The following is a 27,641-nucleotide window of genomic DNA, read 5'->3' as shown; positions in this document are numbered from 1 at the left end:
CTTGTTCTAATTCAGTCCCCAGTACCTCTTGTTGAGTTCATTGTTTAATGACATGAGATAAGGTTCTAGTTTCATTCTTCTCCCTATGGACATCTAGTTTTCCCACCACCATTTATTGAAGAGATTGTCTTTCCCCGTTATGTGTTCTTGGCACCTGTGTCAATTGGTCATAAATGTGTAGGCTTATATCTGGGCTCTCTATTCTGTTCCATTGGCCTATATGTCTGTTTTTATGACAGTATCATGCTGTTGCTATTACTATTATTTTGTAGTATATTTTGAAACCCAGTATAGTATCCTCTCAGTTATTCAGAAAAGTCTGTGGTTATTAAACCCATGACAGCGTACATATAAGGGAATGTGTTTCTATCAGTTGATTATTGATTTGGCTGAGTATAGGATTTTAAGTTCAAAATAATTTGTCCTCAAAATCTTTTCTACCACTGTCATCAAAGAAAAGTCTAAAGCAATTTAACTCTTATTCCCTTATGTAAAAACTGCTTTACCTCCTATAGGAAACCTTTGGGGACTTTTCTCTTTACCCTTGGAGATTTGAAGTAGGATGTATCTGGATGTGAAACTATTCCTTTTCTCTAAGCAGTACTTGATGGGCTCTTTACATCTTACCTTTCAATCCTTTCTTCATCTCTAGAAATTTCACTCTTTCTTCCTTCTCCTACTGCACCTTCTTTTCCTCGTCCTTCTATTCATCTGCTTAATTGCCTTTTTTGAATTTTGTCATGCCAGCCACTGAGACACTGAATATTTTGTATCAATCCATCATATCCCTTGACTTTTCTTTCATATTTTCTTTTCTCTATGTCCCTTTTTCCACTATGTTCTAGGAAATTTAGTCAATTTAATATTGAAGCTTATTAATTTTCTTTTGGGCTGTAGCCATTATACTCTTGAACTGTTTTATCCTTTTAATACATGCACTGTTCTTTTTGTCTGTATATATTGAGGCACTGCTCTTCCTTTTAGTTTCTACTGCCCATCACAAAGCTTTATCCTCCGGAGAATATTACTGCTACTTATTTATTAGGCCAAAAAGGGATCTAGTTTCCCAGTTAGTCTCCCTGAATATCAACTTACTCTAGCTCTTCACTCTCAACTTGGAGTTACCCTGAAGTTAGTTTATATTCATACCATTCTTCCCAAAAATGTTTCAAACTATGGTTTCTTATGGTTTTATTTCTCCAGATTTTATTTATGTTCTGTCTTTTGCGATTCTTCTGATTTATTGAGGATATTTTTATAATCTTTTTAGGCATTTATATCTACATTTGGCTTCATTAAATGTTTAATTTTATCTCATTTTATAGAACTTTTATAGGAGTGAAAGGATCCATATAAGTACTGAGTCTGTCATCTTTATTCTGTCCCCATCTGTGTTAATCAGCTTTCCATTGCTGTGACAAAAAACCTAAGAAAATCAACTTAGAAGTAAACTGACTCACAGTTTCAGAAATTTTAGCACATGATCACTTGGTCCCATTGCTTTGAGTCTGAGGCGAGACAGAAAAACATGTCAGGGAGCACATAGTACAAGGCTGTTCTCCTCATGGTGACTGGGAAGCAAAAACAGAGAGAGACACATAGAAGAAGGGGCTCAGTTCCAAATATTCTTTCAAGAGCATAACCCCAATGACTTCCTCCCACGCGGCCCTTCTTCTGAAAGGTTCCACTACCCACCAATAGCACCAGAGGCTGGCAACCAACTCTTTAACCCATGAGTCTTTGGAGGATATTCAAAATGCAAACCATAACATCACCTACTTCCTTTAAAATAAAAATTAATTTATTTTAATTAATTAATTTAAGTTTCTCATGCTTCAAAGAACTAAAATTACCTTACTAACAAAAAGAAAATTACAAGCATATTCTGTTATTATTCTGAGCTTTCTGGTAATATTTCCCAAAAGGAAGTAAAGTTATAAAAATAAATATTAGGTGAGAAAAGAAGTGTCAATGTAGACATAAATTAATAAATGGTGTTGATAATGACTTTCTTTCTCTAAAAAGCTATGATTCTATTTGATACTTAACAGGCATGTAATTAAATCAATTAAGAGAGACTTACTTCCAAATATAGCAACAATATTTGGACCATGAATATATTATTTTCACTTCCTAATAAACCCCAAGCCCTATTCATTGAAAAAGGCATCGATAGTAGAATTTATTCCAACTTCCAATATTTGCAGTGTTTTCTGACTTTTCATCTATTTATCCACAACAGTTAGATGGAAACATCTACTATGTTTGGAAAATGATAGACGACCACCCAAGGTAGGAAAATACAATGATTTCCACCTTGAGGAAGAAATCAAGCCCTTCTTTTGGTTATATTTTTAGGTTGGACTCATTCTTTCCTACACCTGACCCCCCCAAAATGGTTGTATCTTGATGACCTAGAATTACCTATCATGTTTATCCATTTGTGTCAGAAAGATAAACAAAGATAGTGAGTAAGCCAAGTGATAAATTAAATGTATAGATAAATATATGTCCTGCTGCGATGTTTCTGTCTATGAAATATCAAGTCTAGCTTCGTTTTCTGGTGTAGTTATATTGCTGTGGGAAGCTTGACTGAGACTAGAGGGCATTGACCTTTTAGAGGTGTTGGCTGTTCCTGAAGAAAATTCACTGCTGCTCACAGGAATGGGGTGGAGTGAAAACACACCCAAGCAGAGGCAGGAAGCCACGTGTGGGGGGAGAAGAGGAACATGTCCCAAAGCAAGCCAGTTTGTTCCCAGACCAGATCTTCCATTCTAGGGAGGCTGCCTAGGCTCAATTGTCCATCTCAGGACTATGTAGGTTGCTGAACTTGTGTATCGGATCTGGGTTAGTATTTACATCATACACAAAAACACACCTCTGTGATTAAAAAAAAACCTACCTTTTGTGACAAGGGAGGCACAAGTACCTAATCTGTAACATTGTTATTGAATGCGAAGATCATTCCCAGCAGGGAGTCTTCCTTGACCCCACACAATAGGTTTGAATCCCTCTAACTTGTCCTCAAAGAGTGTGTTTCAATAAAAAGGTAACTGCCCATTTCCACATGGTACAGATTCTACATCTCTGAGTCAGAAGGGAGAAAATCGTGGGAGGATGTACAATGGAGCCAAGATAGCCTCTTCAACGAATGGTGCTGGGAAAACTGGAAATTCATATGCAACAAAATGAAACTAATGATGATGTATCTCTATAAAGCAGGACATGGGGAAGCTACACATTGTTTCCTCCCATCAATGTAGAGCTCCACATGACTAGTAGACACTCCTGCTCTAGACTGGAAATATGTTGGACAGTTTTACATATTGTCGGTGAGGTATTTGTGTCACCAGTGGTACGCTAGAGAGAATCTGAATAATCCTGAGGTCATCCTGAAGTCTCTTTTTTTTTTTTTTTTTTAATTTTTTATTGTGGGTTGTTCAAAACATTACAAATTTCTTGACATATCATATTCCACACTTTGATTCAAGTGGGTTATGAACTCCCACCTTCACCCCATACACAGATTGCAGAATCACATCAGTTACACATCCATTGATTTACAAATTGCCATACTAGTGTCTGTTGTGCTCCGCTGCCTTTCCCATCCTCCACCCTCCCCCCTCCCCACCTCTCCCCTCCCCTCCCCTCTTCTCTCTCTACCTCCTCCACTGTATAACCCTGAGGGTCTCCTTCCATTACCATGCAATTTCCCTTCTCTCTCCCTTTCCCTCCCACCTCTCATCCCTGTTAAATGTTAATTTTCTTCTCCTGTTCTTCGTCCCTACACTGTTCTTAGTTACTCTCCTTATATCAAAGAAGACATTTGGCATTTGTTTTTTAGGGATTGGCTAGCTTCACTTAGCATAATCTGCTCTAATACCATCCATTTCCCTGTACATTCTATGATTTTGTCATTTTTTAATGCAGAGTAATACTCCATTGTGTATAAATGCCACATTTTTTTTATCCATTCGTCTATTGAAGGGCATCTAGGTTGGTTCCACAGTCTTGCTATTGTGAACTGTGCTGCTATGAACATCGATGTAGCAGTGTCCCTGTAGCATGCTCTTTTTAGGTCTTTAGGGAATAGACCAAGAAGGGGAATAGCTGGGTCAAATGGTGGCTCCATTCCCAGCTTTCCAAGAAATCTCCATACTGCTTTCCAAATTGGCTGCACCAATCTGCAGTCCCACCAGCAATGTACAAGTGTACCCTTTTCCCCACATCCTCGCCAGCACTTGTTGTTGTTTGACTTCCTAATGGCTGACAATCTTACTGGAGTGAGATGGTATCTTAGGGTGGTTTTGATTTGCATTTCTCTGACAGCTAGAGATGTTGAGCATTTTTTCATGTACTTGTTGATTGACTGTGTGTCCTCCTCTGAGAAGTGTCTGTTCAGGTCCTTGGCCCATTTGTTGATTGGGTTGTTTGTTTTCTTATTGTCTAATTTTTTGAGTTCTTTGTATACTCTGGATATTAGGGCTCTATCTGAAGTGTGAGGAGTAAAGATTTGTTCCCAGGGTGTAGGCTCCCTATTTACCTCTCTTATTGTTTCTTTTGCTGAGAAAAAACTTTTTAGTTTGAGTAAGTCCCATTTGTTGATTCTAGTTATTAACTTTTGTGCTATGGGTGTCCTATTGAGGAATTTGGAGCCCGACCCCACCGACTGTAGATCGTAGCCAACTTTTTCTTCTATCAGACGGCGCGTCTCTGATTTGATATCAAGCTCCTTGATCCATTTTGAATTCACTTTTGTGCATGGCGAGAGAAAGGGATTCAGTTTCATTTTGTTGCATATGGATTTCCAGTTTTCCCAGCACCATTTGTTGAAGATGCTATCCTTCCTCCATTGCATGCTTTTAGCCCCTTTATCAAATATAAGATAGTTGTAGTTTTGTGGATTGGTTTCTGTGTCCTCTATTCTGTACCATTGGTCCACCCGCCTGTTTTGGTACCAGTACCATGCTGTTTTTGTTACTATTGCTCTGTAGTATAGTTTGAAGTCTGGTATCGCTATACCGCCTGATTCACACTTCCTGCTTAGCATTGTTTTTGCTATTCTGGGTCTTTTATTTTTCCATATGAATTTCATGATTGCTTTCTCTATTTCTATAAGAAATGCCGATGGGATTTTGATTGGCATTGCATTAAACCTATAGAGAACTTTTGGTAATATCGCCATTTTGATGATGTTAGTTCTGCCTATCCATGAACAGGGTATATTTTTCCATCTTCTAAGATCTTCTTCTATTTCTCTCTTTAGGGTTCTGTAGTTTTCATTGTATAAGTCTTTCACCTCTTTTGTTAGGTTGATTCCCAAGTATTTTATTTTTTTTGAAGATATTTTGAATGGAGTGGTTGTCCTCATTTCCAATTCAGAGGATTTGTCGCTGATATACAGGAATGCCTTTGATTTATGTGTGTTGATTTTATATCCTGCCACTTTGCTGAATTCATTTATTAGCTCTAATAGTTTCTTTGTAGAGCCTTTTGGGTCTGCTAGGTATAGAATCATATCATCTGCAAATAGTGATAATTTAAGTTCTTCTTTTCCTATTTTTATGCCTTTAATTTCTTTCGTCTGTCTAATTGCTCTGGCCAGTGTTTCGAGAACTATGTTGAACAGAAGTGGAGAGAGAGGGCATCCCTGTCTAGTTCCAGATTTTAGAGGGAATGCCTTCAGTTTTTCTCCATTCAGAATGATGCTAGCCTGAGGCTTAGCATAGATTGCTTTTACAATATTGAGGTATGTTCCTGTTATCCCTAGTTTTTCTAGAGTTTTGAACATAAAGGGATGCTGTACTTTGTCAAATGCTTTTTCCGCATCTATCGAGATGATCATATGGTTCTTATTTTTAAGTCTATTGATGTGGTGAATAACATTTATTGATTTCCGTATATTGAACCAGCCTTGCATCCCAGGGATGAATCCTACTTGATCATGGTGTACAATTTTTTTGATATGTTTTTGTATCCGATTCGCCAGAATTTTATTGAGGATTTTTGCATCTAGGTTCATTAGAGATATTGGTCTGTAGTTTTCTTTCTTTGAAGTGTCTTTGTCTGGTTTAGGTATCAGGGTGATGTTGGCCTCATAGAATGAATTTGGAAGTTCTCCCTCCTTTTCTATTTCCTGAAGTAGCTTGAAAAGTATTGGTATTAGTTCTTCTTTAAAGGTTTTGTAAAATTCTGCTGTATACCCATCTGGACCTGGGCTTTTCTTAGTTGGTAGTCTTTTTATGGTTTCTTCTATTTCCTCAATTGATATTGGTCTGTTTAGGTTTTCTATATCCTCCTGACTCAATCTGGGCAGATCATATGACTTAAGAAATTTATCTATGCCTTCACTATCTTCTAATTTATTGGAGTATAAGGATTCAAAATAGTTTTTGATTATCTTCTGTATTTCTGAAGTGTCTGTTGTGATATTGCCTTTTTCATCCCGTATGCTAGTAATTTGAGTTCTCTCTCTTCTTCTCTTCGCTAGCATCGCTAAGGGTCTGTCGATTTTGTTTATTTTTTCAAAGAACCAACTTTTAGTTTTGTCAATTTTTTCAATTGTTTCTTTTGTTTCGATTTCATTAATTTCAGCTCTGATTTTAATTATTTCTTGCCTTCTACTTCTTTTGCTGTTGTTTTGCTCTTCATTTTCAAGGATTTTGAGATGAAGTATGAGATCATTTATTTGTTGGTTTTTTCTTTTTTTAAGGAATGAACTCCAAGCAATGAATTTTCCTCTTCGAACTGCTTTCAATGTGTCCCATAGATTCCGATATGTTGTGTCTGTGTTTTCATTTATCTCTAAGAATTTTTTGATTTCCTTCTTGATGTCTTCTATAACCCATTGATCGTTCAGTAACCTATTGTTCATTCTCCAAGTGATGTATGCTTTTTCCTTCCTTCTTTTATCGTTGATTTTCAGTTTCATTCCATTATGATCAGATAAGATGCATGGTATTATCTCTACTCCTTTATATTGTCTAAGAGTTGCCCTGTGACATAATATATGATCTATTTTTGAGAAGGATCCATGTGCTGCTGAGAAAAAAGTGTAACTGCTTGATGTTGGGTGGTATATTCTATATATGTCAATTAGGTCTAGGTTATTAATAGTGTTATTGAGTTCTATAGTTTCCTTATTCAACTTTTGTTTGGAAGATCTGTCCAGTGGCGAGAGAGGTGTGTTGAAGTCTCCCATGATTATGGTATGGTGGTCTATTAGACTCTTGAACTTGAGAAGAGTTTGTTTGACGAATATAGCTGCACCATTGTTTGGGGCATAAATATTTATGATTGTTATGTCTTGTTGGTGTATGGTTCCCTTAAGCAGTATGTAGTGTCCCTCTTTATCTCTTTTGATTAACTTTGGCTTGAAATCTATTTTATTTGATATGAGTATGGACACTCCTGCTTGTTTCCGAAGTCCATATGAGTGATATGATTTTTCCCAACCTTTCACCTTCAGCCTATGTATGTCCTTTCCTATCAAATGCGTCTCCTGTAGGCAGCATATTGTTGGGTCTTGTTTTGTGATCCATTCTACTAGCCTGTGTCTCTTAATTGGTGAGTTTAAGCCATTAACATTTAGGGTTATTATTGAGATATGGGTTGTTCTTCCAGCCATATTTGTTTATTTCTGTTACTAAACATGGTTTGTTTTCCTCTTTGATTATCCCCCCCCCCCTTTACTGTCCTACCTCCCACTGTTGGTTTTCATTGTTATTTTCCATTTCCTCTTCCTGTAATGCTTTGGCGAGGATGTTTTGAAGAGATGGTTTTCTAGCTGCGAATTCTTTAAACTTTTGTTTATCGTGGAAGGTTTTAATTTCATCCTCCATCCTGAAGCTTAATTTCGCTGGATACACAATTCTTGGTTGGAACCCATTTTCTTTCAGTGTTTGAAATATGTTATTCCAGGATCTTCTAGCTTTCAGAGTCTGTGTTGACAGATCAGCTGTTATCCTGATTGGCTTACCCCTAAATGTAATCTGCTTCCTTTCTCTTGTAGCTTTTAAAATTCTCTCCTTATTCTGTATGTTGGGCATCTTCATTATAATGTGTCTAGGTGTGGATCTCTTATGATTTTGCACATTCGGCGTCCTGTAGGCTTCTAGGATTTGGGATTCTGTCTCATTCTTCAAGTCTGGGAAGTTTTCTTGTATTATTTCATTGAATAGACTTCTCATTCCTTTGGTTTGGAGCTCTGTACCTTCCTGTATCCCAATGACTCTTAAATTTGGTCTCTTAATGTTATCCCATATTTCTTGGATGTTCTGCTCATGGTTTCTTAACAGTCTTGCTGAGCTGTCTATGTTCTTTTCCAGTTGAAATACTTTGTCTTCATTGTCTGATGTTCTATCTTCTAAGTGTTCTACTCTGCTGGTAGTATTCTCCATTGAGTTTTTAAGTTGGTTTATTGCTTCCTGCATTTCTAGGATTTCTGTTTGTTTGTTTTTTATAACCTCTATCTCCCTGTATAGTTGATCCTTTGCTTCCTGGATTTGTTTGCGTAATTCGTTGTTGAAGTGATCTTTCATTGTCTGATTTTGCTGTTTAATGTCTTCCTTGATACTCCAGATCATCTGAAGCATGTATATCCTGAATTCTTTATCTGACATTCCATCTGCTGCAGCTGTTACCTCTTCTAAAGTTGCGTTGACCTGCATTGCTTGTGGTCCTTTCTTTCCTTGTCTTTTCATACTGCTTGCGTATCTTTCCTGCAGGTGCGGGCGGCGGCTCTGCTCTCTTCTTATTCCAATTGGGGTGTCGTGGCTACCACGCCGGCAGGTCACTGGGCCTGTTCTGGGAGCTGGCGGCGGCTCTGTTCTGCCCCTACTCCAATTGGGGTGACGAGTGTACCACGCCGGCAGGCCACTGGGCCTGATCCGCCGGTCGGTTGCAGGTTTGCCTACCCTGCAGGCGCGGGCGGCGGCTCTACTCTGCCCCTACTGCAAATGGGGTGACGTGTCTGTCGTACCGGCAAGCCACTGGGCCTGTCCCGCTGGTCGGTCGCAGATCTGCCCACCTTTCGGGCACGGGTGGAGGCTCTGCTCTGCCCCTACTCCAATTGGGGTGTCGTGACTACCCCGCCTGCAGGACACTGGGCCTGTTCCTGGCACGGGCGGCGACTCTGCTCTGCCACTACTCCAATTAGGGTGGTGTTTGTACCACGCCGGCAGGCTCCTGGGCCTGATCCGCAGGTCTGTTGTAGGTCTGCCTACCTTGGAGGCGCGGGCGGCGGATCTGCCCTGCCCCTCCTACCACGCCTGCGGACCCCTGGGCCTGATCTACAGGTTGATCACTGGTCTGCTCACCCTGCGGGCACGGGTGGCGGTTCTGCTCCGCCCCCGATTGGGGTCACGTGACCACCACACCGGCAGGGCCTGATCCGGGCGTGGGAGAAGGATCTGCTCTGCCCCTACTCCAGTTGGGGTGACGTGTGTACCACACTGGCAGGCCACTGGGCCTGACCCGCCAGGCTGTCACAGGTCTGTTTACCTTGCACGCTCATTCGTCATAGCGCGAACCGCGGCTCTGCCCTGCCCCTCCTACCACGCCCATGTACCACTGGGTCGCGGGTCTGCCCACCTTGCGGTTGCGGGTGGCGGCTCCGCTCCGCCCCCTCTCCAATTGGGGTCACGCGGTCACCACGCTGGCGAGCCGCTGGGCCTGCTCCGGGCGCTGGCGGCGGCCCGGCTCCTTCCCTCTGGCTCGACGACAAATTGAGGAGACTCGGGTGACTGTGCCTCACCCCCCCTACCAGGAGACCAACTGCTTATGTCACCACTGGTATTGATGAAGTTCCCTCCTCCGCCGCTTTCTGCAGACATCAGATCTCTGCCATGTTGGTATCCTATGCGAATGGCAGCATTTCGTTCCCCTTGCCGGGCAACCAAAGCACCGGGTGAGTCCTGACCGGCCCTCAGCAGGACCCGGACCGAGAAGCAGTTTCCGCGGGCTCCTAGCCCCAGGCCAGGGAAGTTCCGGGAGCCGGAACTCGGCCGCTCCGTGCTCGGTGTAAGCTCCTATAAATGTAAGCTCCAAGAAGCAGTCCCCGCGGGCTCAGTTCCGGGAGCCGTAATTCGGCTGCTTAGTGCTTGTTGTATGCTCTGGTAGGCGCAGGGTCCAAGAAGCAGCCTCTGCGGGCTCAGCAGCCCTGGGCCAGGGCGGTTCTGGGAGCCGGAACTCGGCTGCCCCGCACTGGGTATTCACTCCGATAAGATCAGGTTCTAAGAAGCACCCAGGCGCTGAGCCCTAGCAATCTGTCTGCAAGCCGCAGGCGAATTGCAGCCTGAAATTACCTGTTCTATGGCTGAATGAGCTGCGGTCAGTCGAAAACAGCGGTGGTGACGTCAGTTTACCAACATGGTGGCTGCTGGCCTCCTCTGTGGTCTGACCGGTGTGGAGAACCGAGATGAACCGCTTCCTTCCCCCGTCTCGAACCCAGAATTCAGCCCTGAGTACGGTGCTTGCGCGGCTGGCAGAAACTGCAGCGCTGTAACCCTGCGTCTCTATCCCAGCGCACGCTGCAGATTCTAGCCTCGGGCCGATTTGCTGAATAAGCAGTGCGACAAACCTCTCGCGTTTGAGTCCCCGTAGCTGATCCTCGTGCGATGGAAATCCTTCCTCCAGGTTCCGGAGCACCCCACTATTGCTGGAAATTCCTAACAAGATATCCTTTAGCCGTCCTGACTTGTCATACTCCCACACAGTGAAGCAGCACACGGGGGCAATGCACTCCCCTCGCCGCCATCTTTCTGTTCAAGATGCATTTCTTTAATCATCCTGAAGTCTCTTCTGGGAGAGGGAGTGAAGCCAGAGGATGACCCACTCCTCTTTCTGGGTCTGATTTTCCTGATGTGTCAAGCAGACACTTGAGTTCTGTGATCCGTGTCCTCTCCATCCCTGCTGCCTTGTGAATCCAGGGGTTACAAATCTGAAATTAACTTTGTTTTGATTTTATAGACAGAATGGTTTGGTTTTTTCCTTCTCTCCAAAATCAAATTTTGCTTTATTTTGAGTAAGATTTATCAAAAAACCTGAAACTGTAATTCTACTTAGATCCCGAAAATATTACCTATAGACCTACTTTTACTTTTTCTCCTCATAAAAAAATAAGTTTATATGGTACATTTTAAATAAGTCTTGAAATGAATAGAAGGACACAAATAACATATGGGACATGAAATAATCCATGAACAGTAAATAGTCTGAAAAAAATATTTAATCAAAGGGGAAATAGTTTGCAAATAATTTTCCAGAGTATGCAATCTTGTCTCAAAAATATGTCTTTTTCCCCGTGAGAATGTAAAAGGATCATATAATTACCATAAACTCATCATTTTAAATGATAATAAAACTGAAACCACAGATATTTAGAAAAAATGCATTTGGTATGAGATTTTGAAATGTAACCAGTAGAGTTTCAAATTCACATGTAATAGTACCGTGTATGTTTATGAAATTTCTTTGTACAGAATACCATAATGGGATTTCCATAGGGACCCCTTGGAATGATGTCATTATCACTGAGTACCAAAGGGTCATGTGACACAAAGGACTGTGGCTTAACTATGGCCACCTGCCATAAAAGACCTGTATATTCTCATTAAGGAAGTTGGGGCCTAATCCCACATGATGGAGATTAGGGCCTACTTTTTCTTCTAATAGGCTTAGTGTCTCTGGTTTAATTTTTAGGTCTTTGATCCACTTTGAGTTGAGTTTTGTTCATGGTGAGAGATAAGGGTTTAATTTCATTTTGTTGCATGTGGATATCCAGTTTTCCCAGCACAATTTGTTAAAGAGGCTATCTTTGCTCCAATGTACATTTTGTTGCCTTTGTCTAATATAAGACAACTGTAATTATATGGGTTAGTTTCTGTGTCCTCTCTTCTGTACCATTGGTCCACCAGTCTATTTTGGTGCCAATAACACACTGTTTTTGTTACTATTGCTCTGTAGTATAGTTTAAGGTCTGGTATAGTGATGCTACCTGCTTCACTCTTCTTTTTTTTCACATTATATTTTTTTATTTTTTTTACATTATGGATTTTCAAAACAAAACTAAATGACAGCAGAATTTATTACAATTCTTATTACATATACACAGCACAACTCAGTTTTTTATATCTCTGATTGTTGCTTCACTCTTCTTGGTAATGATTGCTTTAGTTCTTCTAGGTCTCTTATTTTTCCAGATGAATTTCATGACTGCTTTTTCTATTTCTTTGAGGAATGTCATTGGGATTTTGGTTGGAATTGCATTAAATCTGTATAGTGCTTTTGATTGGAAGTGCATTAAATCTGTATAATATGGTCATTTTGACAATTTTAATTCTGCCTATCCAAAAACAAGGGAGATCTTTCCATCTTCTAAGCTCTTCTTTAATTTTTTCCTTAGAAAAAAAATTTCTGTAGTTTTCATTGTAGCACAAGAATTAAAATCAAGAATTAATAAATGGGATGGAATCAAACTATAAAGCTTCTTCTCTATGAAAGAAAAATCAGTGAGGTGAATAGAAAGCCTACATCTTGGGAGCAAATTTTTTCCACTCACACATAAAAGCACTAATCTCTAGGGTATTTAAAGAACTCAAAAAGTTAAACACCAAAACAACAACAACAACAACAAACAGTCCAATCAATAAATGGGCCAAGGAACTGAACAAATGCCCCTCAGAATATGATATACAATCAATCAACAAATATATGAAAAAATGTTCAACATCCCTAGCAATTAGAGAAATACAAATCAAAACTGCTCTAAGATTTCATCTCACTCCAGTGAGAATGGCCGCTCTTAAGAAAACAAACAACAATAAGTGTTGGTGAGGATGTGGGGGAAAAGGTACATTCATACATTGCTGGTGGGACTGCAAATTGGTACAGCCAACATGGAAAGCAGTATGAATATTTCTTGGAAAACTGGGAATGGAACCACCATTTGACCCAGCTATCCCACTCCTCAGTCTATACCCAAATGACTTAAAATCAGCATACTACAGGGACACAGCGCTATCTTGTTTATAGCAGTACAATTGACAATAGTTAAATTGTGTAACCAACCTAGATGCCCTTCAGTAGATGAATGGATAAAGAAAATGTGGTATATATACACAATGAAATATTACTCAACAATATAAGAGAATAAAATCATGGCATTTACAGGTAAATGGAAGAGGTTAGAAAAGATAATGCTAAGTGAAGTTAGTCAATCCCAAAAAACCAAATGCCAAATGTTCCTTCTGATATAAAGAAGCTGATTCATAGTGGGGTTGGGAGGGGAAGCATGGGATGATTAGATGAACTCTAGATAGGGCAAAGGGGTGGGAGGGAAAGGAAAGGGACATGGGGGTAAAAAAAGATGGTCGAATGAGATGGACATCATTACCCTAAGTATATGTATGAAGACACAAATGATGTGAATATACTTTATATACAACCAGAGATACGAAAAATTGTGCTCTATATGTGTAATATGAATTATAATGCATTCTGATGTCATATATAACAAATCAGAATTTTAAAATTAATTAATTTTTTATTTAAAGACTTTAAAAAAGACTTGTGTGTTCTCTATATTCTCCTGCAGAAAGGAACAGCTCTGAAAATGAGTGGGCTAGCTAGTGGCACAAGAAGATCATCCAGAAAGGCCTTCCCACGGTCTTTGTTCCCTCGGGAAATCTGCTCTCCATCTCATAAGGGAAAGAAGAGCAAAGAACTCAAGAGGATAGGAAAGCAAATGAGACACTCACTCCCAATTATTTAGTGACTTCCTGTTACCTAGAGAACAAAATTTGACTCCTCATGCAGAAGCCTAAGGCTCCTGCTTTCTCTGCCAAAGTAACCTTTCAGCCTCATCCATGCAACAGAGAATAGTGAAGGGATGGGATAAGAGAGGTAACCAGAGCCAAATAAATCAGGGCCTTGGCTTTGACTTGGAGTAAGAGAAGAGCCAATATAGGCTCAGAGCAAGGAGTGGCAGGATATGCCTGATGTATTATCCTTACTCATTCTTCTCAAATGTTCTCCATATTTTAGCATACAAACTCGTCCACCCTGACAATCCTCCCCAAATATTCCTAATCATAATACCCTCATTCTTCCTTAGTGCCACCTCAGCGTCCCTCCCACTTAATCAGCTTCTCTGATTCCTTCAGCAAGATGTGATGCTTGCTCCTGCTCTAATCCTATGAATGCCTGCTTAGACCACTGTCATGACTTTTGCATTTTCTGCCTAGCATGTACTAGTATAAGTCAAAGGACAAAATCAGACATGTCTTCAGCTAGACTGCAGATCCCTCCAGCCATGAATCACATTTTATACAGGAACACAGTGCTATAGCTTTGGCTGGTGTCCCACAAGTTTCTCAGCCCAGTTTCCAGGCCCTCAGCAATATGACAACCAGCCACCTGCCAATCAGCAGTTTTGCCAATAGGTCCAATAATTCAATTCCATCCACTCATCTAAAAACATGGTAAAGGGGAATATGGACATTCAAAAACAATTAAAGCCAAATTATCATCTCAACCATTTTTTTTGCGAACTAAACTGTCTGGACATAAACACATACCTGCTGTTCCCCTTCAGCCGTAATTCTCTCTGGGAACACCGCAGGGACTCCTTGTTTTCACCACTTGTTCTGGGACTTGCTTTGTGTGGTGCTGTCTTCCTTGTTACCCTTATTTATCACATTTTTACACCCCCTTCCCCACTAAAGGACAGGCTCTTTAGGGAGAGAGGTCTTACGATTTTATTTATGGGCCCCATTAGTTTCCTCAGCCACTGACTCTTGCTCAAAACAGAACAAAACAGAAGTCCACAGATGGATTGTTTGCAGGGCTCTCCCAGGTCTTCTCTCAGCCCTCAACTGCAAATGAAATAAATTTAAATTAAAAACCCAGAGCCCAAAGCTAACCTTCTACCTCTGTTACAGGATTTTGTGCCCCTGTATCAAGACTTTGAGAATTTTTATACGCGGAACCTTTACATGAGAATCAGAGACAACTGGAACCGGCCCATCTGCAGTGCTCCAGGGCCTCACTTTGATGTGGTGGAAAGAGTATCTGATGACTATAACTGGACATTTAGGTGAGGCAGACACCTGGAGGGGCTTGGTGGAAAAATAAAAATCCCTTCAAGAAGTTCTAGCATGGGCACCAGATCTGAAAAACCCAAAATACAAAGGTAGCTGGTCTTCATCATCTAGTCCTTGGCAGCTCTCATGAGGCCAATAGAGGAAGTCACAGTAATTACTTTGAAAAGGTGGCTTATTTATAATGTAATTAAAGTGAAACCCTGTGTCAGAAGTACAGAGTCAGCCTTGAAAAACCCTTTTCAGCTTTCCTGTCAAATTGTACCCTTCTATTCTCCTTAATGGGGACAGTGATGACACAGCTCTTGTTCCTTTAGAAATTCTTGTTGGACTTTGAACCAGAGCATGATTTTTATGAAAGCAATTGCCCAAGGGAAATCAAGAGTGAGTAGTACACCGTGACCCAGGATATCTTTCTCTAATGCTCGTCTCCACTTCATTACGGGTTACTTTCCTCTAAGGATAATCCATGATATGCTGAAAACAGTGTCAATTTAAAAGAAAAAGAAAACATATAATTTGGGCCAGGCCCAAATCCCAGTCTCTTGGGCACTGGGAGAATATTAAATGAGATAGTCCTCCGTGTTCACTTGCCTGTTTCCCTATAGGTTTACTGGAAGAATCATCAAAGATGTCATCAACATGGGCTCCTATAACTTCCTTGGGCTCGCAGTCAAATACAATGAGTCTATGAAGACAATAAAGGATGTTTTAGAAACATATGGCTCAGGTGTGGCCAGCACCAGACATGAAATGGGTATGTGCATCCGCCACTTTGGAATTTCATCCAGTCCGGTCTCAGATTCCTTGTGACTACTTCTCAAGTTGAGATTGTATCTAGACTATGTGCCTCAAATCACTATTATAAACTTCAAGGAGCAAAAGGGATATAAGAGTCTTTTTGAAAATTTCAAGCATTGTGCTCTTGCCAGGTGGTTTATTAAATGTGTTTTAATTCCCATGCATGAGTGAAAATATAACATTTCTGCTCATATTTCTAAAATAGCAACTATTGTGCCTCCTCCAACAGATCCTTTTCTGACTTTCTCTCACTTTTAGTATTAACATTCATCACTGATTCAAATGATCTTGTTTTTATGTTTACATATAACCTGTCTCTGCTACTCCAACATAAGCTTCATAAGGAGAGGGACTAGCCTTGTGGAATGTTGGGTTGAATGAATGAATGATACATGAATAGACAAGATGGCACAGACTGCCTATTTATTTACCTTCTAGCAAAAAATAAATAAAAATCTTATTCAAAGGATAAAATTTGTAATAAGGAAACTTCCACTCCTCTCAACTGCAGGGAGAAAAAATACTGTGAACTTGCTCTTGGAGAATGCTTTGCAATAGCTGGTATGTGGTAGTGATTGTTTTCATGTATCATATCATTTATTCCTTAAAAAATAAAATTCAGTGACGCACACCTGTAATCCCAGAGGATCACGAGTTCGAAAGTCAGCTTCAGCAAAAGTGAGGCATTAAGCAACTCAGTGAGACCCTGTCTCTAAATAAAATACAAAATATGGCTGGGGATGTGGCTCAGTGGTTGAGTGCCCCTGAGTTCAATCTCTGCTACCCCCCTTAAAAAAATAAATAATAACTTCCTGTACTGTAAGCAGCATAGGTGGTATTTTCCCATCTTCTAAAACAAACTGAATATCATGTTATCTAAGTAATGTGTCCAAGTGGTTCATTAACCATCCTATATTTCAGTCTAGTTCAGCTTTCTCTACTATTATGATTCCCCATCATGAGGACAAATGCAAAATTTCCCAGGTTAGTCCGAACCTGACTAAGAATCAGTGAGAAGTCTGATGAAAAGGGATTTACCATTAATGAATAATGAATCACATGCCCCTCTTAGATAATTAGTATAAGGGCTTAAAGATCAAAAATTATTTGAACAGTAGAACAAATAATTCAAATTGCACAACGTAACTTTATTTATTCAAGCAAGCATTTGACAAATAGCCAAAGCTCCAGTTTTAATGTGGTTGCTCAGATTTCTTTAAAAAAGACAGAGAAAAGCTTTCTTAGCATGAGAGCTGGAGATATAACAGGATGCTGGTGGGTGGTGGGAGCATGGTTGGTGCTAACCCACCTATGATGCCCCATTTGGAGATGGAGAGAGAATGGAACAATACCCCAGCCATAAGAGGCACAAGTAAGAAACCTTTAGGAATGTTTCTTCTGGTGCTGGTGACATCCAGTATCAGGTTCATAATGACCAGGCAAAAGATAGAGTCCTAAAGATGATGACCCCTCCACTCAGTGAGATAGAACACTCCGCCATCACAGCTGGCAGAATCTGAAGGAAAGCAGTTTGACACTGGCTATGGTTTACCTGCAAAGGAAAGTAGATATGGAATAAGGATCCCTGATTCCATGGGTTCAGCAAACCCAGAGAAACTCTGCAGAAATGAAGTTTCCATTTGTTACTGATCACAGCCTAAATTCTTTCTCTGCCTACTAATACTTTTGAATTGCTAATCTTTTGTATTTACCTGCTTCATGCAACACTCTAGGTCAAGTTCCAAGAAGAGATTTCAATAGTTTCCAAGTGTGCTTATAATGACAGACTCAAAAGAGAAGTCACCCACACAAATTTTAGACAAATAGAAAGACTGAAACATAAAGATAAGCAATCAGTCAAGAAGTGAGTAAATAAGAGGGGACTTGGAAAGTATTCTGCAATATAAATAATAATCTTAACATGGCATGCAACAATTTGGAATAGCAGAAATCCAAAAGACATTTATTCTAAGAAATTCAAGTAACTCTTGGAAAACATGTGCTTTAGAGTCTTAAGAAAATATTTAACTGCACAAATGGATTAACAACAGATTTGCCTACTAAATGGAAAAGATTGAAATTTGGCCCCCAAAACCCAAACTCAACTACGTGCTGTAAATTAAAATAAATATTATTAAATTAAAGTTATTACAAAGGATGAAAAGTATAAAGATAGGTCTTAACCAGATACCTGGTTCCTACCTCCCTGCTATAACTGAAAGGAAAGTGACCATGACACTCAGAGCGTCCAAGACATCTTTATTGTGGCAGTGTCTGATTAAAAGGGAAGGAGAAGTGAGAAGTCTGATAAAAGTGGGGGGGAGCATGCAGGGGGGAACAAAGCGCAAGAGAGAGAGAAAGAGAAGAAAGAGAAAGAGAGAACAAGAGGGAGAGTGAGAGAGAGAGCAAAAGTGAGAGAACAAGAAAGAGAGAGCAAGAGAGGGGGTCCCCACAGGAGAGAGTTTTTATAGCCAAAATCTAATGGGGTCTTTGGGTCTGTAAGCTGCTTTGTTGGTGTACAGTGATTGGACCATACAGTAGTTGCTAAGAATGTCATCTTCTGTCTTCAGGCAGACAGGGCAGGGGCTAGATGTGGGTTTCCATTGGGCCAAACAGGTGAGGGTCGAGTGTTCAGCCTTGAGTGGGGTTGAGTGTTCAGACTTGAGGCCAACAAGCAATAAGGAACCAGACGGGTGAGGGTCGAGTGGCCAGGCTACCCTGCAGCCAACATTTGTTCAGCCTGCTCCGCAACTAACAATAACCACCAGCACCACACCCCTAGGGGCCAAGAGGAGGCCAGGCCAGTGGAAAAAGTGATGAAAGCCCCCAAAGAAAGTAGTTGCTTGTGAAACCCACACCTGTTAGAACTAAGGCCAAAAATAAATCCGGGGAATGATACATTTCCACAAATACACATAGAGAAATGCAAATGCCATTTTCAAGATGTGAAATGATGTACTGCTCTTTATTTAAATACACCTTAAAAAATAATGAAATACAGAATTCAGGGAGATTTCAATCCTCTTGTGGATCAATTTAACATTGTGCAGGATGATAATAAAAGAAAATGCGTAGTTTTCATATCCTAACTATGAGACAGACTGAAATGGTATTTTGGAGTAATAATCCAGTATTTAAAATATCTAAAATATTTAAAATTAATATCTTCTACTGGTGATTTTTTTTTTTCTCTGATGCTCCTGGATCTTGGCTAACTCCCTTTCAAATTATGTGCTACATGTGCAAGTTTAACAGTAGCTACATAGTGACAGTCTAGTTTCTCTTAAAAATATTGCTCAAGTGTTGTGAAAGGTTAGAAATCTGTGAGTGACATCAAGATATGCAATAGAGAACTCTAGGCCTAACAACTTATCAAAGTTTTAAGAAACTGAGCTCAATTTACTCTTTTCATGGTGGCTGGAAAGTCACTAGAAGAACTATTTGCAAAAGGATTCTAAAATTACATAGACTTTTAGACTTTCAGCACTGGGACTGAGAATTTTGTGCAAATTGTTCATAATGTCTGATTTTTAAACATCAAACAACAATAAGTAATACCTATTATGCAAGACATTTCCACATTTGATCTTTGAATTTCCTTATATTCAAAAACAATTTAATTCTTCTCTACATAGAAGATATTTATTTGACTAAATTGGTTTAAGAATGGAAAAGAGCGCAGTAACCCCTAAGGCAAAAACAATGCATAATTACTTGCTCTTCCTTCACATGAGTTGAGTTTCAAATAAAGAGTAAGATGAAACTTTAAAAATAAATAAACAAATGGACTAAATGCATGGTGTAAATATGAACAGAAAACAAAGCACAAGTTAAGCTTCACTTATGAATCATTAAACAGAATAAAAGATGCACATCATAAAAATAATAATAAAGATAAATACACCTCCTCTATGCATCATATAACACAACAGATACATGTATGGATTTTGTTTATGTGTGTGGGTGTGTGTGCAACCAGCAATTAAAGGGATAAGAAATTGTGGAAGCCTTCAAAAAGCATAAGGTCAATTTATATTCAGTCCACAGAAACAAAAGAAAAAAAATTAGAACATGAAAGAATAATAGAAGACCATAAGTCTCAATCCTTAAAAATGCTTAGCCAGTGGCTGGGGTTGTGGCTCAGTGGTAGAGTACTTACCTAGCATGTGCAAGGCACTGGGTTCGACCCTCAGCACCACATAAAATAAATAAATAAAACAAAATTAAGGTATTGTGTCCAACTACAACTAAAAAAGAAAAAAAATGAATTAGCCAAAAACTGCAAGGAAAAAGATATAGAAAATGAAGACCTATAATTACAAATGATTAATGTTAATTTAATAACTATGTATTGAATACTAAACCTTAAAACATAATATCTGTGTACTTCATCTTTTTGAACAGTTATTAAATTTTCACATAATTTCACTATAAGTTATGCCATAAAGGAAATCTCATTAAATTCCCCAAAGTGGAACATACATAAGTTGCCAGTGAGCCTATGAAATTGAAATGTTAAGTAGTAGAAGAGTTTTTAAAGAATAAAGTTTACTCAACTTGGGAAAAATACCAGAAAAAAATGTGGCCAGTGAGCTATGAAAAATATTCTGACCCATTAGTGAAGAAAGACTAAGACATTGAGATATCGTTTTTCCCCGAATTGACAAAAGTTTTTTTAAACTTTTCTTATTATTTTTATAATAATATCTGGTAGTTTCAAAAGAGTGAGGAAAAGACCACTTTTATATATTTGATGAAGGAAACTGAAGACAACAGCAAGCTATTTAACTTAGTCATTTTGAAAATATTGCCTTAAAAAAACTTGAATACCTAATTAAAGATGTGTGTTCAAAAATAACCACTACAGTGTGCTTAATTAAAACTTAGAAAACTAAGTGAGTTTCCAACATTAAGAAACTGATTAAATATATTAGGTGTATCTTTTCGACAAAATATTATTTAGGCATTTAAAATTATAATGAGGTTTCTTAGCTCCACATTTGAGAGCAAAGGCCCTAAGATTGGTTGGTTTCAAATCCTAGTTCCTCTCTTTCCAAGCTATGGCCACAGATAAACTTGTTTCCTTGATTTTCTCCCATGAAAAACTGTAAATACATTGCCGAAAAAATAAAACAAGTTATTGAACAATGTATATATGAAGCATTCTTTTAAGAATGTATTACATATGAATATGTGCATCAAGGAGTTTATATTTATTTTGTAATATTTTCTCATTTTTTTTCACAAGCATACCATATTCTTTGGGCAAATTATTTTCAAAATTATCACAAAAAATGAGAAGAAGAAGGCTGGGAGTGTAACTCAGGGATATGTATGACTGAAGCACTGAGTTCAACCCCCAGCACCACATTTAAAAAAAAAAAAAAGAAAAAGAACAGGAGCCTAAATGAAGTTGAGTGTTTAGACACAGTCTTATTAAGAGAGTTCCTGCACTTCCAAGATGTTGCTATTGAATCAGACCATAGTTCGCTACCTATTTGAGGGGCTGTGGAACAGAGAATATGTCTCCTTCCACCTAAACCAGTGGCTCTCAAACCTTAGCTCACATGAGAATCCCCTGCAGGGCTTAAGAAAAGATAGTTAGTGATTCCACTTAACACAGCTTCCAATTCAGTAGATCTGGAATACGACCCATGAATTTGCATTTCTAGTGAGATTCCCCTCCAGGTTGACACTGTTGCTCTGGGGACCTGAAACGATATAGCATGGCTAACTTTCTTTACCCAATTGGTCAAAAGTTTTCCAAAAGTCACTTTGTGTTGCATGAACACCAGGTATGCCTGAGAGACAGAGTCTGCAAACCAAAAATTGCAAGTAGATTAATAAACATGCCAAAAGTTAGCACCGCAAGTTAGTTTTGATCACTGAACATCTCTGGACACATACTTATGGTCTAGATTTCCAAATCCAGGAAAGATTAAATTCAGGCAAACCATAGAGAAGCTTTTCTTTAACTTCTTCCTCCTTTCACACTTTTGCTCTACCAGGGTGTATAGTTTCTTAGACTTTCTTTCCTTGAGCACCTGAGGGTGAGGAACAGATGTGAAGTAACAGCATATAATTTTCATTCTTATAATCTATTAGTCCTTTGTGCTACCTTTATTTCATCCAGAGCTGTTATTCATAAGTTCACTTCTAAGAAAACAAACTCATGGAATAACCACAAGCCTAATTCTTATGACAATGAAAGCTCATCCCAGCTTGGTGATATTTCTACCCTTGTAAAGGAAAACCTCACGCTTGCTTCTCACTAGGGGTGCCTGAATAGCAGGTATGCCTAAAGATAGCCTCCTTGAGGACATTCCTTCAAACTGTAATTGCAATTTTGTGATTTTCAAGGAGCCTCTAATACTTTCATGTTCCAAAACATCAAAATGTACATGTTGACTTAGGCATCCAAGCAACTGGATGTAATAGAAGATTCTTGTCTAGAGATTCAGGTGTGATTTTTACATGAGTGGTTATATACAACTTTACTGAAATGTCTATTTTTCAGTTTGAGAACACTGACCTTACTCATTCTTAATGCAACTTAATCTTCCTAACACATTCTCTGCTATCATTTAATTCAATTATCAAGGTTCTTCCCTTGTCTCTTACTCAGAGATTTGTAGCTAAATCTAGGAAATGTAGTTTCATTAACCTGAAATTTGAAGAAAGGGCCAGCCTAATTTTTTAAAATGTCTAAATTAAAGCATATTTTAAATAAATAGCAACATAGGTCCTTTGAGTTCCTTCATGACTGAGAAGTTTCTAAGAAACTGCTACCAAGTAGTGATCCTGCTTCCTTTGAAAAAGCAATTTTAATGGACACATTTTTTATGAAAATAAATGCTACAAGTGTTTTTAAGCAGTAGTCAATTTAATTAAATAAATTAAATAAGCAATAAACATCCCCACTCCAATTAGTTAATTTCTGTAGCAAAACCCTTCTTCATAAATAAAGCCAATTCTGCTCAGACCAAATTATTGTACATTCTAATTAATGAGATTTTATTACATTTCTCTCAAGCCTCTTAATTTTCCTTTAATAATGTTTGTAAGGAAAAGGGGACTCTCAGAGGAATTGTTTGGGAGTAGAAAAATGAAAGCATATCTTGGTTTCTGAAAGCCTTTTGACAATTTTCCGAGACCTAGTAGAGTTCTGACAAGGAAATTGCCCTTCTTTTGACAGTGATAGAAATTACAGTCCAGCCAAATTTCAACTAGCTGGGTATTTCGGAAAGTGTAGAATTTGGCTCTGCAGGTTCGACAAAGCCAAGCAAGCACGATTCAACAAGGTGTGCCAATAATTTTATGTAAGTATAATATTTGCCAACAAGGTGATACCTAGGATGACGACAGAAGTTGAGACTCCTAGAACTGCAGAATTTGTAGATCATCGCCCTCCTTACCTCCCCACCCTAAAAAATACCATAAGATGGGGCACCTGAAGTCCAGAGTTTTTTTTGTTTTTTTTTAATGATGTGGCAATCAGTGCTCTGTCTGTAGCAAAGTCAAGACTAGACGTGGGTTCTCTTGAGTCCCACTGAAGAGCTCTTTGTATTGTTCCCTACTGTTCAAGCTAAAACCAGAAGCCATCTAGATCAAGGGTCACCAACCTAGTCCAGGTGCCCTCTGATTTTGCACTGCCTGCAGTTAAGAGTTTTTATAGTTTTAAATCACCGGGAAGATGAAAATAAGAATAATCCTTTAGGACACATGAAAATTATATGAAATTCAAATTTCAGTGTCCATAAATAGTTTCCCTGGAACACAGCCGCCCTCATTCTTTTATGTTTTGTCTATGACTACTGTCACTTTACAGTGGCAGAGTTGACTAGATGCAATAGCAACCATATGGCCAGCAAAGCCTCAATAATTAACTCTCTGAACTTCTGTAAAATGATCTACATTTAACAGCAATGGACCAGATATCCAAATTTAGTGCATATCAGCAATACATTAAGCTTTAGCTTCCTTCCTTTAAATTAAAATCCTATTATTTCCAAGCACATTAAGAATGCAGATTAGTTTTAATGAACATCTGCACCTGTGTACATCCTTTAAGGTCACTATTATCAACCTGAGGGAGACCAAGGACATCATCAAGTCTAATTTCTCACATTGGTGCAATCATCTGTGGAAAGAGGAGCAATTGGGATAGAAAAAAAAAAAAAAACCTGACAGAAATGCCTATCCATTTATTTTGTATCCTCCTGATAATGCAAGAATTATGTATGTTGGTAACAATGGAGTTCAATTCTGATTATTTAGCACCTATGTTTCTTCTGATACAAAGAACACAACCTAATTGTATGACCTCACTTCACTTCTCACTTGTTGACTAGTAAAACTGAAAAATCTTGAGTTGCAAAACTTATCCGTTCTTCTCTTTTTCTTCTACCTATTTCATGTGTCAATCATCATCCTTCAGGACAAACTGGACACCATATCTACTTTGAGTGTCTTTTCCTGAGTTAAGAAGGAGAATAATAAACTCTCCAATGAACTAAAGACCACATAGGAGCCTATATATTAATCTCTAGCCAATGTATATCATAGAGACTACCCATCTTGTCACACACCATGTTGAGACTTAGATCTCTGCCACTAAATTGAAGTAAAAAACAGAAAGAATGATAACTGGGTTTTTGCACAATGTCTATAGATTTAGTTTACTTTAGTGAAAGAGAAATCCAAGGTTCAGAAAGTCTCACTAAACTTTCTCAAGGTCATATAGCTAATGAATAAAAAGGTCATGTGTATCACAAACTCGAGTATGCAAGAAGTGTTTAAGGTTTGTTTGTTTGTTTTTTTAACAAGTTAAATACAAGCCCCAATCTGGCTCTTTTATTTTTAGTCATTTTGGGGTTCTCATTTTTCAAGATGGAGTGAAGATTCTAGGATATCATTGCAACTCCCAAACATCAGGGTTGTCTCCTAATGTTTGGACCAAAGATGACATTATTCAATGTTGATGGTCCACTGTTTCTATCAACACAATCTTTGTGGTCTAGCAGCCCAGTGTTTCTGTCACATGTGGAGCTCTGGGAGTCTCTAGTGAAAATAGAAACCAGAATCTATTGTTCAAGTTACTTTCAGGAAACTTATAACCATCTGCATGCAGCTACCACCAAGGGATGTGCATGGACCCCTTGATCCCAGCCTTGATCAAATCTCTCTTACCCTTTCTGCTTCAGATACTCTGATTTTTCTCTTTTTAGTACTTCTAATGAAATCCTTTCAACTTGTGTAAGCTTTTCTAAAGATATGAAGGAAACTTTCCACTTTGGATCCTATATTATGAACCTCCCCAGAAGCAAAAGTGGTGTCTGACCACCTACTCAAAGAGAAGGGGGGAAAGGTTATTTAAGGGGAGCATGCATAGTTAGTATTTCAATAATTTGTCCCATAGTGTTTGTAACAATTAATCTTTATATATCTAAAAGCATACAGATGCTTGGCACACATTAGGCCATCAAGAGTTCTTGCTTTGAGAAGAACCATGAAGAAGGGGTCACTCTAAAGTCAAACATGCTGAATTTAAATCTTTGCTCTAGATTTTCAACTGTATGACATTGGAGCTTCTAAGGAGTCTTGAGAGTGAACTAAACTTTCAAGCTTCTATGTTCTCATCTGTAATGTGGGACTAATTCTAGTACTAACCTCAAATAGCTGTGTTATAATTAACCAAGGTAAGCCTTGAAATTTTTCAGTATGGTAAATTGGCACACAGTTAAGGAGATGGCCTATATTATTAGCTCTGGTTCTTTGTGAGTAACAGCACCCCTGTGCCTATTTACTCTTTGGTAAAGTAAGGAAACAATATCCTACTTTAATAAAGCATCTGTGGGTGTGAGGATTATAGAGTGTGTGCAGGTATAAGGATTAAAATAATTAATCACAGCACATTTGTAAGCACTCATTACAAGTTGCTTCATTCCATTTCCTTCTACTTTTCTATTTTGGTGATGGGTTTTAATAGTGACAGAATAGAATCTGAGTTAAGTCTGTAAAATAGATAATATATGCAGTATCAATGATAATAGTACTATCAGTATATAAGAGAATTTCTTGTTTATAGGAAGCATGCATTGAACTATTTAGACTAATTAAGAAATTATGACTGTAGTTCATTAAATAGTTCAAAGAAAGTACACGTATGTATGTATGTAATATATAATAATTACTACGTATTAGTAATTGGTTGTCCTATAGTATTCATAATAATGACTCTTTATCTAAAATTATACAGATGCTTGGCATGCCTTAGGCTTGCAGCCATCAAGAGTTCTTGCTTTGGGCTGGGGTTGTGGCTCAGTGGTAGAGTGCTTGCCTAGCATGTGTGAGGCACTGGGTTCAATTCTCAGCACCACAGAAAACTAAATAAATAAAGATCTTGTGTCCATCTACAATAACATCAAAAAAAATTTTTTTAATAAAAAATAGTTCTTGCTTTGAGAAGACCATGAAGTAGGCATCACTGTAATGTCAAACATGCTGAATCTGAGTGGAGGGTATGTTGGAATTCTTGCTACTATTCTTGCAACTTTTCTGTATGTTTGAACCACAACAAATAATTTGGAAGACAACACTAAGCAAAATAGGTCAGTCACAGAAAGAAAAAGATTGTATGATTCCACTCATAAGTAGACTATTTTTAAAAGTCAAATACATAGAAGAAAATAAAACAGTGGTTATAGAAGAACAGAAAAAAGGAAGATGTAGATCAAAGCATACAAAGTAGCAGATACAGGATGAGCATATCTACAAATCTAATATACACCATGGTATGTTAAATTTAACAATATCATACCATACTTGGAAATTTTGCTAAAAGTAGATTATAGGAGCTCTTGTCACACACATGAAAAGAATAACTATTTTAGATTATGAATATGTAAATGTTGGCTTTTCAATATCTACATGTTTATCAAACATCACATTTATATAGCACATATATAAAATATAAATAAATAAATGTTTAAAAAACTATTTAAAAAATGAGAAAAGAAGGTGAGGGAGAAGTCATTATTTTCTTTACTTAAAAGTTCTTCTCTCCTTAGTATTATTTACCATAGTTTCATCATAATTATATGTCCACATCTCCCCTTGATCCTTGTTTACATTGATTCTGATTATCTCCTGATATGTTAACCTGCCAAGAGATGAGGTTTGTTTAAAATAAAATAGATGGGCAGTTCCAAGTTGTTTCTGCTCTTTTACCAGACTTTGTCTAAAAGGAGGGTCTCTGAACACAGCAGCAGTGGTCTGATGTTCAGTGTGACAGTTAAAAGACACCATGTCTGACTCCTTTCATTCTTTCTCTGAATGTTGGCCAGAAAAACAGTCACTGGGCTGAGGATATGGCTCAGTGCTTGCCTGGCCATGCATGAAGCCCTGGGTTCAATCTCCAGCACCACAAAAAGAAAAGGAGAAAAAATCATTCACGAGGCATCGTGGCTCCATAACCTCCATCAAACTGAACACAGTGGGGAAGGAAGAAACCAGAGTACACAAAAGCTTTGGAGCAAAGTCTTAAGGTAGAATCCTTTAGGCAGAAGGATTGATACTGACTTGAATGCAGGAATCCCTGGCTCAAGCAAAGTGGCCCAGATGTGGACTGATGGCCATGGCATAATTGGAACAGATAGATGGGACAGCTGGCAGGTCCCCATAATAAATGTCAGCCTGCTCTTAGGCCAAGTGTGGGAACAGTCACAAATAGGACATTCAGAA

General features: G+C 38.6%; 1 protein-coding gene across 1 annotated transcript in view; it reads left to right on the top strand.

Annotated features, from left to right (window-relative positions):
• Positions 1 to 27,641, top strand: part of Sptlc3 (serine palmitoyltransferase long chain base subunit 3) — a 143,725-nt gene that overhangs the window by 45,632 nt on the left and 70,452 nt on the right. The window contains exons 3-4 of the mRNA XM_027922326.3: positions 14,940 to 15,094; positions 15,707 to 15,855. Of these exons, the coding sequence (XP_027778127.3) occupies positions 14,940 to 15,094; positions 15,707 to 15,855 (304 nt within the window). The remainder of the gene's footprint in view (positions 1 to 14,939; positions 15,095 to 15,706; positions 15,856 to 27,641) is intronic.

The sequence above is a fragment of the Marmota flaviventris genome, chromosome 2 (genome assembly GCF_047511675.1).
Source record: "Marmota flaviventris isolate mMarFla1 chromosome 2, mMarFla1.hap1, whole genome shotgun sequence".
Taxonomy (NCBI): Eukaryota; Metazoa; Chordata; class Mammalia; order Rodentia; family Sciuridae; genus Marmota; species Marmota flaviventris.
Note: the sequence above shows the minus strand (reverse complement) of the source record. Positions and strands in the feature narration are given on the sequence as shown.